We start from the raw sequence: 17,868 nt of genomic DNA on the forward strand, positions 1-17,868 counted from the left end.
AAAAATGCAGCAAAACGCTGTGTGTGCATCCAGCTTTGGAGTATCTGACCCTGACCATTACTACAGACAGAAAACTCAACAGTTAGCAAAGCAAACCAAATCAATACCGTAAAAAATTTCAATCTGTCCAAGTATTCACTTAACACTAACGAAACAAATCTTCTCTCTAAAGGCCTATCTTTTTGCCCAACTACAACCCCAATTTGGCTTTGATTTATTCATGGACCTCAAAGAATAGGTCTTTCTAAAGAGCCCACTGAATTTGAGGATTTTAATGTAATTAGATGTCACTAGTGGCACTAGCTACGTGTGTGTGTGTGTGTGGCACTAGCTGTGTGTGTGTGGCACTAGCTATGTGTGTGTGTGTGTGTGTGTGTGTGTGTGTGGCACTAGCTATGGGTGTGTGTGGCAATAGCTACGGGGTGTGTGTGTGTGGCACTAGCTATGGGGGTGTGTGTGTGTGGGGGGCACTAGCTATGGGTGTGTGTGTGTGTGTGTGTGTGTGGCACTAGCTGTGTGTGTGTGGCACTAGCTATGGGTGTGTGTGTGTGTGTGTGGCACTAGCTATGGGTGTGTGTGTGGCACTAGCTATGGGTGTGTGGCAATAGCTACGGGGGGGGGGGGTGTGGCACTAGCTATGGGTGTGTGTGTGTGTGGCACTAGCTGTGTGTGTGTGGCACTAGCTGTGTGTGTGTGTGGCACTAGCTGTGTGTGTGTGTGGCACTAGCTGTGTGTGTGTGTGGCACTAGCTGTGTGTGTGTGTGGCACTAGCTGTGTGTGTGTGTGGCACTAGCTGTGTGTGTGTGGCACTAGCTATGGGTGTGTGTGTGTGTGTGTGTGTGTGTGTGTGTGTGTGTGTGTGGCACTAGCTATGGGTGTGTGTGGCAATAGCTACGGAGTGTGTGTGTGTGTGTGTGTGTAGCACTAGCTATGGGTGTGTGTGTGTGTGTGTGTGGTGTGGCACTAGCTATGGGTGTGTGTGTGTGTGGCACTAGCTATGGGTGTGTGTGGCAATAGCTACGGGGGGGGTGTGGCACTAGCTATGGGTGTGTGTGTGTGTGTGGGGCACTAGCTATGTGTGTGTGTGTGTGTGGCACTAGCTGTGGGTGTGTATGGCACTAGCTGTGGGGGTGTGTGGCACTAGCTATGGGGGTGTGTGTGGCACTAGCTATGGGGGTGTGTGTGGCACTAGCTATGGGGGTGTGTGTGGCACTAGCTACGGGGGTGTGTGTGGCACTAGCTACGGGTGTGTGTGTGTGTGTGTGTCAGTAGTTATGGGGGTGTGTGTATGTGGCACTAGCTGTGTGTGTGTGGCACTAGCTACAGGGGGATGTGTGGCATTATCTACGAGGGCGGGGTGTGTGGCATTATCTACAAAGGCGGTGTGTGTATGTGTGGCATTATCTACAAAGGGGCACTGTGTGGCACTATCTACGCTGGTTTCTACGCTACCTGTAGTGGTCAGCACATATTACCTAGCCCTAGTGATAGTGAGACATCACCTGCTGGTAAACAACGGGATAACTAGAGAGAGATACTGGCCGGGCACCATAGTAGTCTGCATTAGTTTGGTTGACAACATTTTTTTTTGTTGTATGTCTGGGAAGAAAGCCACGCCCCATTAGCCACTCCCACCAGATAAGCCATGCGAATAACACCCACCCATCAATAAAGCCACAACCTAAGGGTCTGTTGAAGAAAAAAAATAAAAATGTTGGCAACTATGCGCTTTGTATGCAGCCTTTTAACAATTCACTTTATAGTAATGTTTGGTCAGAGCGTTTTTCCCCTTAAAAAAAAAAAAAAAAAAGGAGGAAAAGTGCAAACAAAAATGCAGCAAAACGCTGTGTGTGCATCCAGCTTTGGAGTATCTGACCCTGACCATTACTACAGACAGAAAACTCAACAGTTAGCAAAGCAAACCAAATCAATACCGTAAACATTTTCAATCTGTCCAAGTATTCACTTAACACTAACGAAACAAATCTTCTCTCTAAAGGCCTATCTTTTTGCCCAACTACAACCCCAAAAGGCTTTGATTTATTCATGGACCTCAATAGGTATGTAAGGAAACTGACTTTAGCCAGGCATTTTGCCATGGCACCAATACCGTCGGCCACCAATAACATCTCTCTGACTACAGCACATCCTACTCCACATGTTTGTGTTGATGTAAGACCTAAGTCCAGCTTTTACCCCCTATACCATCGTGGGTCTGCGTTGGAAACTTTTTCCAACTTAATGAATACTGAATTCAAATTACTTGACCGCTTGACCATCTGTAAAGATAATCTTACCAAACTAGAGAGAGGGGCACTTAAAACCTTGTCCCAAAATGAATCCATAATTATCCGGTCAGCAGACAAAGGAGGTGGCATAGTCATACAAGACCGGATCGACTATATTAATGAGGCCATAAGATTATTGTCTGATTATTGTCTGATGACTCCTTCTATGAAATAATGTCTAGCAATCCTCTCTCCTCCTATATTATTGAATACAAACGTCTTATTGAACGTGGTCATGATGAGTGTCTTCTATCCAAAAAAGAATATAATTTTTTAAATATATCTCATCCAAATTTACCTTTCCTCTATCACCTTCCCAAAATCCACAAATCCCACATCAATCCTCCTGGTCGTCCTATCATATCTAGTATAGGCTCTCTCACAAGTAACTTATCTTATTTTATTGACTTACACCTCCAGCCCAAAGTTTTGAAACTCCACTCTTACCTCAAAGACTCAACACAATTAATTAGGGATCTAACCATTTTGAACAAAACACATCTCTCTATAGATTACAATTTTTTAACAGCTGATGTATCAGCACTTTATACAAATATTCCACATGACAAGGGCCTGCTGTCTATAGAAACCGTTTTAACATCTGACTTACACATACCTCGTTCCCAATCTTTTTTTCTGTATTGATTTCATTTTACAACACAACATTTTTTCATTCCATTCCCAAATCTACAGGCAAATTAGAGGTTGTGCAATGGGGTCTCGATTTGCACCATCTTATGCCAACCTCTACATGGGACAGTTTGAGGACGCCCACATTTTTGGTGACTCCCATTCTTTTAGTGACAATATTATCTTTTACCGTCATTACATAGATGATTTATTTTTTATTTGGAAGGGTGATGCTACTAATGCTACTGCTTTTATAAATTTTTTAAATCAGAATGATTATGGTCTTACCTTCACACACAATTTTTCCACCACCTCAATAGACTTTCTGGATCTTAGCATCAATAAGGATAACAAGGGTATTTTTAATACACAAACGCATTTTAAATCCGTGGACGTGAACAGTTACCTTGATTTTAAAAGTGCACATCATCCTTCATGGCTAAAAAATATACCGTTTGGACAATTCAGACGTATTAGGAAGAACTGCTCAGATGATGGGCAATTCAAATCAGAGTGTAATATCCTAAAAAAAACGTTTTAAAGATAAGCATTATCCCGTTAGTCTCATCCAAGGTGCCATGTCCAAGGCCAGTTTACTGACACAAGATTTGTGTATTTCATCAAATGATAATAAAACGGCATCTGCCTCTGCTAGTAATTTTAATCATAACTTCATCACCTCGTTTAATTGTGGCAGTAATGCATGTACTAAAATCTTAAATAAACATTGGCACATACTCAAAAGTGACCCTTATCTCAAAGAAATTTTACCAGATCAACCTAAAATAACCTATAGAAGATCGGGGACTATACGCAATATTATAGCACCCAGTAGACTGAAACAAATATCTGTAAAAAATTCTAACCCCTTTCCACCTGTTGTTGGTTCCTATAGATGTAGCCACCAGAGATGTTTGTGCTGTAGTAACATCACCCATGGCTACACGTCCTTTACTTCAGCCGTCACAATGAATCTTTTCCTATCAAAACGTTTATCAACTGCAGTAATAGTTACGTCATTTATCTCCTGAAATGCTCCTGCAACCTGCAATACGTGGGGAGAACAACCCAACAACTGCGGTGCAGAATCAACTAGCATAGATTCAATGTGAAAACCGTTTTTTTTAAAACATAGTGTTTCACGACACTTCCTAACTGTTCATAATAGGGACTTTAGTAATATTTGTGTCACCCCCATTGAAGTTATTCCGGTTAGTGATAACGATAGGTACAATAGACTTAAACAAAGGGAGAATTATTGGATTTTTAAGTTGTCGTGTCTGCAGCCTTGCGGTCTTAATGATATTTCAGAATCTGCATTGGACTGATTGCTATTAGCCTATCCGAATTATATTTGTGCTCCTTTTGATCAAGTTATGCATTACATTTATATATCTATTTTTATATTAATACATCAAGATGTCAAATCTTATGATCTTTCTATATTTATTATTTATATGTATTTATTGATATATATTTATTATTATATATATATATGCTTTATTTCATATTTCCTTCATATTCACTTTCTCTGAATGAACTTATTTCTCCATTTTCCCTTTTTATTTAAAAAAAATTTTTTTTTTTCTTATCGGACTAATAATCTTATTATTGTAACTATTTTACTACCCTTTACCATTGTTTCCTCTGTATTCCCAAAAAAATATGATCACAATGTAATAATCCTTTTTTATCTTACGCCTCGTCATGTAGCGATACATCCTCTGTCTGCGCTGTCCCTTTGCCTTTTATCTTTTTTTTCCCCTTTGCGGCCACCGTAGCTACTGTGGTCGTCTTGACTACGTTGATGCCGGCATTTGTTTACTGCTGCCTTATCTCTCTGCACTTCGGTGTTCTTCGCCGATCGTGTTCTCAATTGTCTGTTCATCCTTTTATTGCCTCTCCTGAACTGCGGTAAGCCTCTTAATTGTACTAATCCCCTCAGGCTCTGAAATGTCATCTGGTCTACTACCTTCCCCGTTTTGTCTTCTACATCCGCTCATCATCTGTTCCTTAAATACTCTGTTCCACTTTGTTGGGACTGTTTTTATGTTTCTATCTCTGCTGTCACTGCTGTTGATCCATATATACCCCTATGTATGTATTTTTTTAAACGCATCCAATGTTTTTTAATTGTGAATATGTACCTAATGCTGTCAGACACACCTGGTCTTATTTACTTTCTTGATTACTATGTGTTTTTTAACCCCTCCCCATCTTCCTTTGTGTATTTAAACTGTACACTGTGCTGCTCTGTTATACCGATTTCTTTGCCTGACGAAGACGCATGTCCTGCGTTGAAACGCGTTGCATAATAAATCAACTCATGATTACTCATCTGCCTTTTCTTCATATCAAGTAGCGCTCTCCAATAAATATCCAGTTTTTTATATATATATTTCACTGAAATATACTACCATTACTACATACGGTATTGCGAAAACGGCAAACTTTCGATCTCGGCAGATCACACGTGGAATGCAGTATACATATGTTTTACCGTCCCCACCCTCCCTTATGTGTGTAAAAAATATTATTATTGTGGGGGTGGGGGGGTGTTTCTCTTACATAAGAAGTTTAGGACAACTGGCAACATCCTCATTGGGATATGTGATTTGAAACAAAAAGATTAGTGCAATTGATTTTGTGAAAACTAATAACTACTCTCTGCTTGTGATTTCGCACCACGTCCTGATTATTTGGTGAATGGAAGACAGAGTAGCGGAGTAGTGCTAGTATTGAGAAGAAGCTTCTCATGTATTTAGCATTTGACCTTAGCTGTGACATCACTTGTAGTACAGGGTATCATCCTGTATCTTGATACAGGGGTACTACGAACTGAGATATCACAGCCATTCTCTTTTTCCAAGGATATGTTCACACGTAGTGAGCAAAAACATCTGAAAATATGGAGCTGTTTTTTGCTGCGTTTTTTAATGGAGTCAATGAAAAACGCCTCCAAAAACGTCCTAAGTGTCCTGCACTTCTTTTGGCGAGCCGTAATTTTACGCGCCGTATTTTGACAGTGACGCGTAAAATAAAGGCTCATGGGAGCAGAACATCGTAATTCCCTTTGAAAGCAATGGGCAGATGTTTGTAGGCATATTAGGGGCGTAAAATGCCCGAATTACATCTGAAACCACTGCGTGTGAACATACTATAATAGTTTTCCAACTACCATCTGTCATTGAGTGTTGAGTTTTCTGGTATTTCAGTGCTTCCTTTATCACCACAGTAGATATATTAGCAGACATAACTCACTTTGTCAAGTATTGAGAGAGCATGGTTGTGCGGAGATTATGGGGCTGTCAGTGAATTATTACCCCTCATCATGGTTTGATAAAGTCTCTGTGTGAACTTCCCCTAAAGGTGTGCATCCAGAGTTTTTTTATAAGTTTTTGCGGGTGCTGCGCGTGATTCGCGTAACAGTAGTAAAAAGAATGAATGAAAACCGAAAAGCACCTCGTGCTTTTCTGTTTGTAAACATAAAAACAGAGTGTCATAATGATGCCGGCTGCGCGAAAATCACACAGCCACGCACCATATGCTGATGCCACACGGAACTTTTGCGTGCGCAAAACGCAGCATTTTTTGCGTGCGCAAAATGGACTAGTCCGTGTGAATAAGGCCTAATTGTTACATTATGTTCCATTTGTTTGGTTTTGTTGTGAGTTTACAATCAGGTGTTGGTTGCTCCTTCTAGTCCCTGGCTGAAAGAATGTGCTGATGTTTTCTAATATGCATGATTTGCTAAGTAAAAGAAACCTTAAAGGGGTTGTCCAGGAAAAAAATAATTCTAAAAAGTGTCCCCCAGCCTTGGTTTGCCTTCCCTAATACCCCCTATTAAACTTCTAACCAGTTTCTGTTTGATCTCCATTGTCACTGCTGCCACTGGCGTAGCTATAGGGGTCGCAGCGGTCGCAATTGCGACCGGGCCCCGAAGCCAGGGGGGCCCACGGCCCCCCGCACCACATCAATAAAAAGTTACTATAGTAACTCGGGCCGCGGGCCCCTGTTACTATAGTAACATACTTTACTTACCTTCCTGGTTCCGGATCGCAGCGGAGGTCCTGACGTCAAGCGCTGTGCGCAGCGCATGACGTCACAGCGCTATGCCGCCGCGCACAGCATCGAGACTACAGAACTCCCGCCGCGGCCGAAGAGGAAGGTAAGGTTAGCCCTGATTGGCGGGGGTCTGACTCCCGGGACCCGCCAATCAGCTGTTTTGAAGGGGCCGCAGCACTAGTACGAGAGCTGCTCCCCTTCATTCCTGTCACTTCATTCCGGTCACACTGTGAATCGGTGTCGGCGATTCACAGTGTGCGCGAGTAGTGAAATGAAGGGGAAGCAGCTCTCGTAAGAGTGCTGCGGCCCCTTCAAATCAGCTGATTTGCGGGTCCCGGGCGACACATCAGCTATTGATGGCCTATCCTGTGGATAGGCCATCAATGTTTAGGGACTGCACAACCCCTAAGCCTACGATGTATCAGGCTTAGGGGGCCCATGAGACAGGATCACAGATTGTGTGATCCTGTCTGCTGGGCCCTGTATCTAAGCCAATCACATGGTAGGCTTAGATACATGGCCCATGCGTGATCCTGTCTGCTGGGCCCTGTATCTAAGCCTACCACACTGTAGGTTTAGATACAGGGCCCCAGCACACAGTAATCTTATACTGTATAAGATTACTGTCTGCTTGACCCTGTATCTAAGCCCACAGACAGTATCACACATAGGCCCTGTATCTAAGCCTTAGGGTATGTGCACAGACACTAATTACGCAAGTACCGGACCGAACTCAGTGCAGGGAGCCGGGCTCCTAGCATTATAGTTATGTACGATGCTAGGAGTCCCTGGCTCGCTGCAGGACAACTGTCCCGTACTGTAATCATGTTTTCAGTACGGGACAGTTGTCCGGCAGCGAGGCAGGGACTCCTAGCGTCGTACATAAGTACGACGCTAGGAGCCCGGCTCCCTGCACTGTGTTTGGTCCAGTACTTGTGGCCGAAACACGTCCGTCAATTACGGACGTAATTAGTGTGTGTGCACATACCCTAACACACGTGTTACTAATAATTTTTTGTGTGTTTTCTTACAGGTTCGGTCGTTGGACTACGGCGGATTCCAGGACTACTTCGATGACAGCTTTTTTTTTAATTAATAAAATGGTTAATGAGGGTTGTGTGTTTTTTTTTTTATTTCAATAAAATATTTTTTCTGTCTTTGTTTGTTTTTAAACTATATTACTACCGCCTTAGTAATGGCCGCCGGCTGATTGACAGCATCCATTGCTAAGGCGGGGCTTAGTGTTAGCGGATGCAGAGGCTAACACTAACCCCCTTTATTACCCCGGTACTCACCGCCACCAGGGGTGCTGGGAAGAGCCGGGTACGATCCAGTACCCGACCATCTGTAGTGATGGTCGGCCACTGGGGTGGCCGCAGGCTGGTATTATGAGGAGGGGAAAGGCCAAAAACAGTGGCCCTTCCCACCCTGGTGATGCTAGGCTGCTGCTGCTTTATTGTATCTGGCTGGTTATGAAAATGGGGGGGACCCCACGTCATTTAAAAAAAATAAAAATAAAAAATAATTGGAAAGAACAATGTCGGGTCCCCCCCAATTTTCATAACCAGCCAGATACAACACAGCAGCAGCAGGCAGCATTACAAGGGTGGGAAGGGCCACTGTTTTTGGCCTTCCCCAGCCTAATACTACCAGCCTGCGGCCACCCCGGTGCCTGCCCGTCACTACAGATGGTCGGGTACTGGTTTGTACCCGGCTCTTCCCAGTACCCCTGGTGGCGGTGGGTACCGGGGTAATAATGGGGGCTAGTGTAGCCTCTGCACCGGCTAACATTAAGCCTCGCCTTAGTGATGGAGGTTGTCAATCAGCCGGCGGCCATTACTAAGGCGGTGATAATAAAGTTTAAAAAGATACAAGCACATAGAAAAAATATTTTATTGAAATAAAAAAACACAACCCTCATTAACCATTTTATTGAGAATAAAAAAAACGCTGTCATTGAAGTCCTCGAATCCGAAGTCCAACAACCGAACCTGTAAAAAAAACACAAACACACAAATAATCAGTAACACATAAAGAAGCAAAATTATTATTCTTACCTATCCTGGGTCCAGCGCTGGAGCCGCAATGTCAGCGAGCTGGGCCCTGTATCTAATCCTATCATGTGTGATACAGTCTGCTGAGCTGTGTATCTAATCCAATCATGTATGATACTGTCTGCGGGCCCTATATCTAATCCGATCATGTGTGATACTGTCTGCTGAGCCACTGTATCTAATCCTATCATGTGTGATACTGTCTGCTGAGCCACTGTATCTAATCCTATCATGTGTGGTACTGTCTGCTGAGCCACTGTATCTAATCCTATCATGTGTGATACTGTCTGCTGAGCCACTGTATCTAATCCTATCATGTGTGATACTGCCTTCTGAGCCACTGTATCTAATCCTATCATGTGTGATACTGTCTGCTCAGCCACTGTATCTAATCCTATCCATAGTTTATAGGGTCGTAGTGCTATAGATATGCTATGCTGTCTCATATACACACTTTTTTTGGGGGCGGACACATATGTATTGGGGCTATTTCCCGGACATTTTAAGCCCTGAGGGTATGTTCACACGGCAGCCTCCGTTACGGCTGAAATTACTGTGCTGTTTTGAGGAGAAAACAGCACCGTAATTTCAGCCGTAATGGCATGTGCAGGTGTCTTTTGCTGCGTCCATTACGGAAGTAACTGAAGCTGGTTTTCCATGGAAAATTTTTGCATCGGGGCCCATGAGCCTCTAGCTACGCCCCTGACTGCTGCTCTTTCTGTTTGTTTACATCCCTTGCTTCTGGTCCTGGCTGTTTCCTGTTTTGTAACCCACCATACCCATGATCCCCTGCTGCATCTGAGGAAACAGCTTACACCCCCCCCCCTTCTCCAAAGATCTCAGCCATTTGCATACTGCCACACCCCTCTAAGTTCACAGGGTCCTTTCCTGCTCTAATTACAGGCAGCTCCCTCCCTGCACACGGTCTTACACACTAAGGCCTTATTCACACGAACGTGTTATATGTCCGTGCTACTCGCGTTATTTTCACGCGCATTGCACGGACCTATGTAAGTGAATGGGGCCGTACAGACTGTAAGTGAATTTCACGCAGCGTATGTGCGCTGCGTAAAACTCACGACATGTCCTATACTTGCCCGTGTTTCGCGCAGCACGCACCCATTGAAGTCAATGGGTGCGTGCAAATCGCGCTCGGCACAGGGAAGCACTTTCGGGTGCCGCGCATGATTCGCGCAACAGTAGTAAAAAGAATGAATGAAAACTGAAAAGCACCATGTGCTTTTCTGTTTGTAAACATAAAAACAGTGTGTCATAATGATGCCGGCTGCGTGAAAATCACGCAGTCACGCACCATATACAGATGCCACATGTAACTTTTGCGCAAGCAAAACGTAGCGTTTTTTGCGCGCCCAAAATGGACATGTCGGTGTGAATAAGGCCTAATCATCATTATCCTTTGTGCCTCCATCTGTCCTGCTCTAATTACAGGCACTCATCTCCCTCCCCCACCCCTTTCACAGCCTGATAAATGTAAGGGTGTGTTCACATGTAAACTCAAAACACGTCTGAAATTACGCCTGAAGACAGAAGTTTTTGCATGTGCTCGCGTTTTTCGCAGCGTCTTTTACGGACGTAATTGGAGCTGTTCTTCATTGGAGTCCATGAAAAACGGCTCCAAAAACGTCCCAAGAAGTGTCTTGCCCTTCTTTGACGCGGGCGTAATTTTACGCGCCGTCTTTTGACAGCGACGCGTAAAATTACACCTCGTCTGCACAGAACATCGTAAAACCCATTGCAAGCAATGGGCAGATGTTTGCAGACGTATTGGAGCCGTCTTTTTCAGGCGTAATTCGAGGCGTAAAACGCCTGATTTACGTCTGAAAATAGGTCGTGTGCACATACACTAAGGCCGGATTCACACAAGCGTGTGCGTTTTGCGCGCTCAAAAATCGCAGCCTTCAGGTGTGTCAGCAGCATATGATGCGTGGCTGCGTGATTTTCGTGCATTATGACACTCTGTATGTTTGTAAACAGAAAAGCACGTGGTGCAGGGAAAAAACGCCTCCGCCTCCCATTGAAATCAATAGGAGGCGTTTTCTGACTTTTTTGGCGCTTTTTCCGACGTCGTTTTTGCGTCAAAAAAGGTGTCAAAAAAGTCTGTGTGAACAGGGCCTAAGGGCTTATTTTCAGGCCGTAAGCGGCCGAAAAATAAGGGGCAAAAATGGTGTTCTGTTCCGATGGTGCGTTTTTTTACGCCGCCGTTTTGAAAATGCCCGCGAAAAAGAATTGCATGCCACTTCTTGAGCCCATTTTGGAGCAGTTTTTCATTAACTCAATTGAAAAACAGCTCCAAAAACGTAAAAAACGCCACGGAAAATGCGAGTTGCTTAAAAAATGGCGGAAAATCAGAGGCAGTTTTCCCTCAAACAGCCCTGCATTTTCAGGCATTTTCTATTAAGCGTGTGAACATACCCTTAGGCCCTGTTCACATGGAGTTTTTTGACACGTTCTTTGCGGAAACCGCGTCAGGAAGCATGCCAAAAAACGTCCGAAAATGCTCACGGGAAAAAGAAGCAACATGCCCTATCTTTGGGCGTTTACTCCTCTGACCTCACATTGAAATCAATGGGAGGCAGAGAGTGTTTTTCGTGGCGTTTTTGCCCGCAGCACTCAATGGCCGTGGGCAAAAAACGTGGCAAACGGCGTGCAGGCAGATAAAAATCTGCCTTAAAATTCCATCTGCCTGCAAAAAAGAAACTGTGAACAGGGCCTTACAGTGCAGCAAACACCAAACACTACTCCAAACAATGGTAAAACATTTTTGTTTTTTTTACATAATTTACTATAAATGTATGTAAGTGTCTCTCACTGTTGTTTACTACGCACACGCGAGCAAACAGGCGCGCACACACACACGCACGTGGGTGTGTTACATGAGAGATCAGCCGGCCAGGCAGCGCAGAAAATCCTAGTGTGAAGGAAGAGGAGGTGTGGGCGACGAGATAGGAAGAGGGGGGGGGGCATATACTATGATTGATGATGCTCCGTGTCTTTGCTAAGACAGCACTTCCGACTGTGTAGAGACGCTTCGCGTCATCAACTACCATTAGGCTCTATCCACACGACAGGGTCCGAGTGTCGGCCGATAAAAACGGCAGCTTTGGTCCGTTTTTCTCGGCCGTGTTGCATCCATTCTGTTTCCGTTCCGGGCCGCACATTACCCTCTGTAGTTAGTGCCGCACATTACCCTCTGTTGTTAGTGCCGCACATTACCCTCTGTAGTTAGTGCCGCACATTACCCTCTGTAGTTAGTGCCGCACATTACCCTCTGTAGTTAGTGCCGCACATTACCCTCTGTAGTTAGTGCCGCACATTACCCTCTGTAGTTAGTGCCGCACATTACCCTCTGTAGTTAGTGCCGCACATTACCCTCTGTAGTTAGTGCCGCACATTACCCTCTGTAGTTAGTGCCGCACATTACCCTCTGTAGTTAGTGCCGCACATTACCCTCTGTAGTTAGTGCCGCACGGCCCCCCTGTAGTTAGTGCCGCACATTACCCTCTGTAGTTAGTGCCGCACGGCCCCCCTGTAGTTAGTGCCGCACGGCCCCCCTGTAGTTAGTGCCGCACGGCCCCCCTGTAGTTAGTGCCGCACGGCCCCCCTGTAGTTAGTGCCGCACGGCCCCCCTGTAGTTAGTGCCGCACGGCCCCCCTGTAGTTAGTGCCGCACGGCCCCCCTGTAGTTAGTGCCGCACGGCCCCCCTGTAGTTAGTGCCGCACGGCCCCCCTGTAGTTAGTGCCGTACGGCCCCCCTGTAGTTAATGCCACACGACCCCCCTGTAGTTAATGCCACACGGCCCCCTCTTGGAGGTAGTGCCACACGGCCCCCTCTTGGAGGTAGTGCCACACGGCCCCCTCTTGGAGGTAGTGCCACACGGCCCCCTCTTGGAGGTAGTGCCACACGGCCCCCTCTTGGAGGTAGTGCCACACGGCCCCCTCTATGAGGTAGTGCCACACGGCCCCCTCTTGGAGGTAGTGCCACACGGCCCCCTCTTGGAGGTAGTGCCACACGGCCCCCTCTTGGAGGTAGTGCCACACGGCCCCCTCTTGGAGGTAGTGCCACACGGCCCCCTCTTGGAGGTAGTGCCACACGGCCCCCCTCTTGGAGGTAGTGCCCCAGAGCCCCCCCCGAGTCAGTGCCACACCGCCCCCTTTTACATAGTCACCCCCATAGATGTCAGCCCCTACCTTTCTTTAGGGGACGGCTCCAGGCAGGGCCGCCATCAGAGAGTGAGAGAAAAAAGTGTTTTTATTATTACTTTTAAGAATTGTAGCCGGCACACCTTTCTTAACCTATATCCGGGTTGGGACCCTATCTCGAGCACCCAAGGAAACCGGTGCTATTTGAACACAACCATATATTTTTATTATTACTGTTCTCCCTCTCCTGCCAGGAGAGGGAGAAGTTACAGCAGATCTGCAGGGGCGAGGGGGGCCACGGCCTGCGAGTGGGGAGGGGGGCATTGAAGTGAGGGACTTCTCCTAGATCGGAATCCCCGGCCACAGCAGTGGGGATTCCGCTTCAGAAGTCCCTGACGTCACTGTGTCCATATGTGGACAGTGAAGTGAGGGACTTCACCTGGATCGGAATCCCTGGCCACAGCAGTGGGGATTCTGCTTCAGAAGTCCCTGACGTCACTGTGTCCATATGTGGACAGTGAAGGCAGGGACTTCTCCTGGAGCAGAATCCCCGGCCACAGCGTCTGCTGCTGTGGCTGGGGATTCCGCTTTAGAAGCAGTCCCTGAGGTCACTGTCCATATATGGACAGTGAAGACAGGGACTTCTACTGGAGAGGTGTCTCCGGCCGCCGTGTCCGGCGATTCCGTTTCAGGAGTAGGGACCGCTCCAGGAAAAGTCCCTTAATTCACAGTCCATATATGGACAGTGAAATCAGGGACTTCTCCAGGAGCGTAATCCCCGGCCACCACTTCGGCAACGCTGTGGCCGGGGGTTAGGGATTCCGCTCCTCCTTCTCACATGCACTTCAGTGCGGGAGCTCCAAGTGTGAAGGATGAGGAGGCGTGGACGACGAGACAGGAGGAGGAGGGGGCGTGTACTATGATTGATGACGCTCCATGTCTTCGCTCACTTCCTGCTGTGTAGAGACACTGTGCATCATCAACTATGTCTACAGGCGGCGGGACCAGATGAGGCGGAGCTCTGAAGAGCTCATGAAACAACTGCCTGTAAATGTAGTTGATGACGCACCGTGCCTTTCTCAGCTGGAAGTGCTGGCTGAGCAAAGACATGGAACGTCACAGGAAATAAAAGAAATTACTCTGGGTGCGGTCACGTGACCGCAGATCAGAACAGAGTAACGCTGGCACAGGTAAACAGACACTATATTAGAAATGTTATTAAATATGTCCAATTAAGTTAAAATTGAAATAATATTTATTCCTGGACTACCCCTTTAATTCTCGTTCTAATCTGCAGAGATTACACTGTACAGTCATCCTAAACAACATTAATTTCTGATTGCATGCTTGATTCCATCATTTAGAAATAAAATGGAATTCTTTTTTAGGAGTGAATTTATAAACCTTTTATTCTTTACTTGTGTGAAAATATGTAATTGGTCCTCTTTGTATTAAATTGTAATTGCAAAACAGCAAGTGCAGGCAGCAGTACATTCTGTTCTGAGCTACAACCAAACAGTTGATTTCCTTCATTAAACAAAATGTTCTTGTTTGTTGCTAAATATGTTGAATGGAAGATATACTATAAGTGGCTCAGCTGAGAACTGCAAAATGTATAAGGGGCTGGTGAATGGAGGCTATCAATTATCCACCCCCCCCCCCCCGTATTATTACAGAATATGGTCAAATCTCTGTGTAAAGTTGCACCCTGTGAAATTCTAAGCGTTCATTGTAACACCTCACCATATGCAGATGCTCAAAAAATTCCTGTGGGTCAACCAAGTAAAATGAGGCATTGGGACAAACATCGGTTAAAGGTTCTTTGAAACCTGCCATGAAGAAGAGCGCCGATCAAGGAGAACGCTTGATGATCGGCACTTGTTTGCAACTTTCACAAGAAGCAATGATTGGCTATGTATGGGGACGAGAGATCGTTAATACTTGGAGATGTGCTGCCAACAACGATAAAATGTATTGCTGCATAAAACATGCGATCATCAAATGAACAAGCATTTGCTCGCTCATCTGCTGATCGTTTCCCTGTTTACACAGGGCAATGATCGGGAATCATTTTAACGCTCGTTTACCCATTCATTGGCCCGTGTAAACGGGCCTTAACTCTAGCAGCTGTTGAGGGGACCTACTCCGGTGCAACAAGCACTACTTGTGTCTAAGATGAAAATGATGGGTAATGGAAGATGTTGTAAATTACACAGCCTCTCAAAGGGCTTGTCACTTTTAACTTCTTAAGCGTCCATCACACATGTTGCAGTCTAAGGGCTTATTCAGACTAGCTTATTTCATGTCCGTGTGCTATCTGTTAAAAAAGACGGCACACGAACCTATGCAATTCAATTGGGCTATTCACACGCCATGGTTTTTCACGCAGCGTGCGTCCACTGCGTGAAGCTCACTGCATGTCCTATATTGGTCAGTTTTTGTGGACCAAGTTTCCCATTGAAGTCAATAGGTGCATGAAAATCACGTACAGCACACGGATGACATCTGTGTGCTGTTTGTGTTTTCCATGCAAAGAAATAATGAAAAAACAACAAAAAATAAATAACTGACACACGGAACGGAAATGCATGAAATACGACCTGTCTTTTTGCAGATGCTAAACGGACACGCTCGTCTGAAATGGCCCTAATAGATTATCTAAAAATAAAGCACACTGTATTCTATCTCCTCTTCAAGAATGTTGCTTATTCTGTATTGCCAAATAGGTTTGCAAGCGGTTTCAATAATTGTATTTCTCCTGAACTTATTTTTCATATCTCTTTTCACTAAAGCTCAGATTCACTCTAATCTGCTCATAACTCACTTTGATATTTGTCAGTCTGCATTTTAAAGATCACATGACCGTTTTGCAAATTGCAGAATTGACATATCACAAATACTTATAATTTTTTTTATTTCTGGGGAAAAAAGATCCATAGTCACTGCTTTAAAACATATATAACTTTTAAATTTTAAGTTATTTCTTTTAAATATATTGTTGAAAAATATTTACAAACACACTATGCTATGATCGAGGACCACTATCTTTATTTTTTAAAGAATCTCTGAAAATTTGGGATGGGCAATGGTGTGTTGTTTTTTTTTTTTCCTCCCCTTACAATGTATACCTTGGTATTTAAAAGTGTCCTCACTTCTCCTTGTTGCAACAATAAGATATTGAAGCTGACCAAAATGAAGGTTTAAAGGTGGGTTTACGTGGGCAGATATGTGCCCATAATGAGCGCCGATCGCCTGTGATTACAGGTCAATCAGCATTCTTTTAATGGCCCTTTACACAGGCCAATGTAAACTGTATGGGGAATTTGAGATCGTTTGGTCCTCATACAGATTACATAATGTCGGCGTCACTTCCTCCTGTTTACACTGAGAGATGATGCCGATAACCATGTTTTTCAGGGCAGCATAAAAGATTAAGTTAGTCAACGAACACTTGTTCGTCTAATCATTGGCATGTCTAAATGGGCCTTAAAGGGAACCGGTCACCAGCATTTCAACTATTAAACCAGCAATACCTGGTTTAATACCTGGTAGTGGGTGAAAAATCATTTCTATATAACCTATAATTGTCTTCTTACTCAGCTCTGTAGCTTTAGTATTCCGTTTTTTAGTGTTCCCCCACCGTATGCTAATGAGCAGAAAAGAGTCATATCTTCGTTTGAAAAGAGTCAAATCTTCTTTCCGAGTTTACTCCGCCTCCGTATCTTTGATCGCTCCTCGCCTTTCCCCAACACACCAAATCCCGCGTTTGTGCATTGATGTCCTCTTCTGGTGTGTGCGCACAAAGTGACACCGGATTATTGCGATAAAAGGCGCGAAATGTCTGCAGACCGTTATTTACAGTCGGAGGAGGGGTTTAAAAGAGCGGATAACGACAATGAACTTTTTATAGCAGCGGCCAGTGAGAGATAAGTAAAGTTCAATAGGTGAAATGCTGGTGACAGGTTCCCTTTAGTTCTAAGTTCACACCACATTTACGGTGACTGAAACATTTTTTGACTTGTACACCGATGTGCCCATAAACTTTAATGGGCAAAAGGGTGTCCTTTTTGTCTCTTTGGCCTGCGGGATTCTGATGTATCCCAGCCAAGTACAACCGTTTTGAAAAGTGTAGTCGACAGCACTTTTTAATACAATTATCTATCAATGTATACCGCGTGGTAACTTTTATAAGATGCTCTGTTTGGGTTTTGTAATGGGTATTGATCCCCTGGTATAGCCTCCTTTTATGAAAAGGGACCACAAATCATTCACCGGAAGAACTGTTTTGTTTTTTTGTTTTTTTTTTTAAGAACCGGGTTGCACCCTATGTACTGTGAGGGTTTTTAATTAATTATTTTCTGTACATTTCTTGCGTCTTAAGAACTTGTAATTTGCTATGTTCCTTTTTCTTATGTGACTTCTTAATTTTGTAGGTACCCATTTAATCTACCTAAATTGTTCAGCCCAGTGAAAGATAATGGTTACACAGAGAAGACTCCTTTGTTAAAAGTTCCCTCACAAAGCAAAAGGTAACTTTTATCTACATATTATGCATATGTCTAAATATATTGATGGAATTTCCTAGATTTTCTAAAGGTTTGTTTTAAATTTACCTGTATGCAACATTCATCATTTACATATAACCTTGTTCTTTAAAATATCAAGCAAAAA

At 44.5% G+C, this 17,868-nt stretch overlaps 1 protein-coding gene across 1 annotated transcript in view; it reads left to right on the forward strand.

Moving 5' to 3' along the window:
• The window catches only part of OCA2 (OCA2 melanosomal transmembrane protein), a 188,814-nt gene that overhangs the window by 13,934 nt on the left and 157,012 nt on the right, over positions 1–17,868 (forward strand). The window contains exon 2 of the mRNA XM_075850311.1: positions 17,631–17,726. Within this exon, the coding sequence (XP_075706426.1) occupies positions 17,631–17,726 (96 nt within the window). The remainder of the gene's footprint in view (positions 1–17,630; positions 17,727–17,868) is intronic.

The sequence above is a fragment of the Rhinoderma darwinii genome, chromosome 2 (genome assembly GCF_050947455.1).
Source record: "Rhinoderma darwinii isolate aRhiDar2 chromosome 2, aRhiDar2.hap1, whole genome shotgun sequence".
NCBI classification, from domain to species: domain Eukaryota; kingdom Metazoa; phylum Chordata; class Amphibia; order Anura; family Rhinodermatidae; genus Rhinoderma; species Rhinoderma darwinii.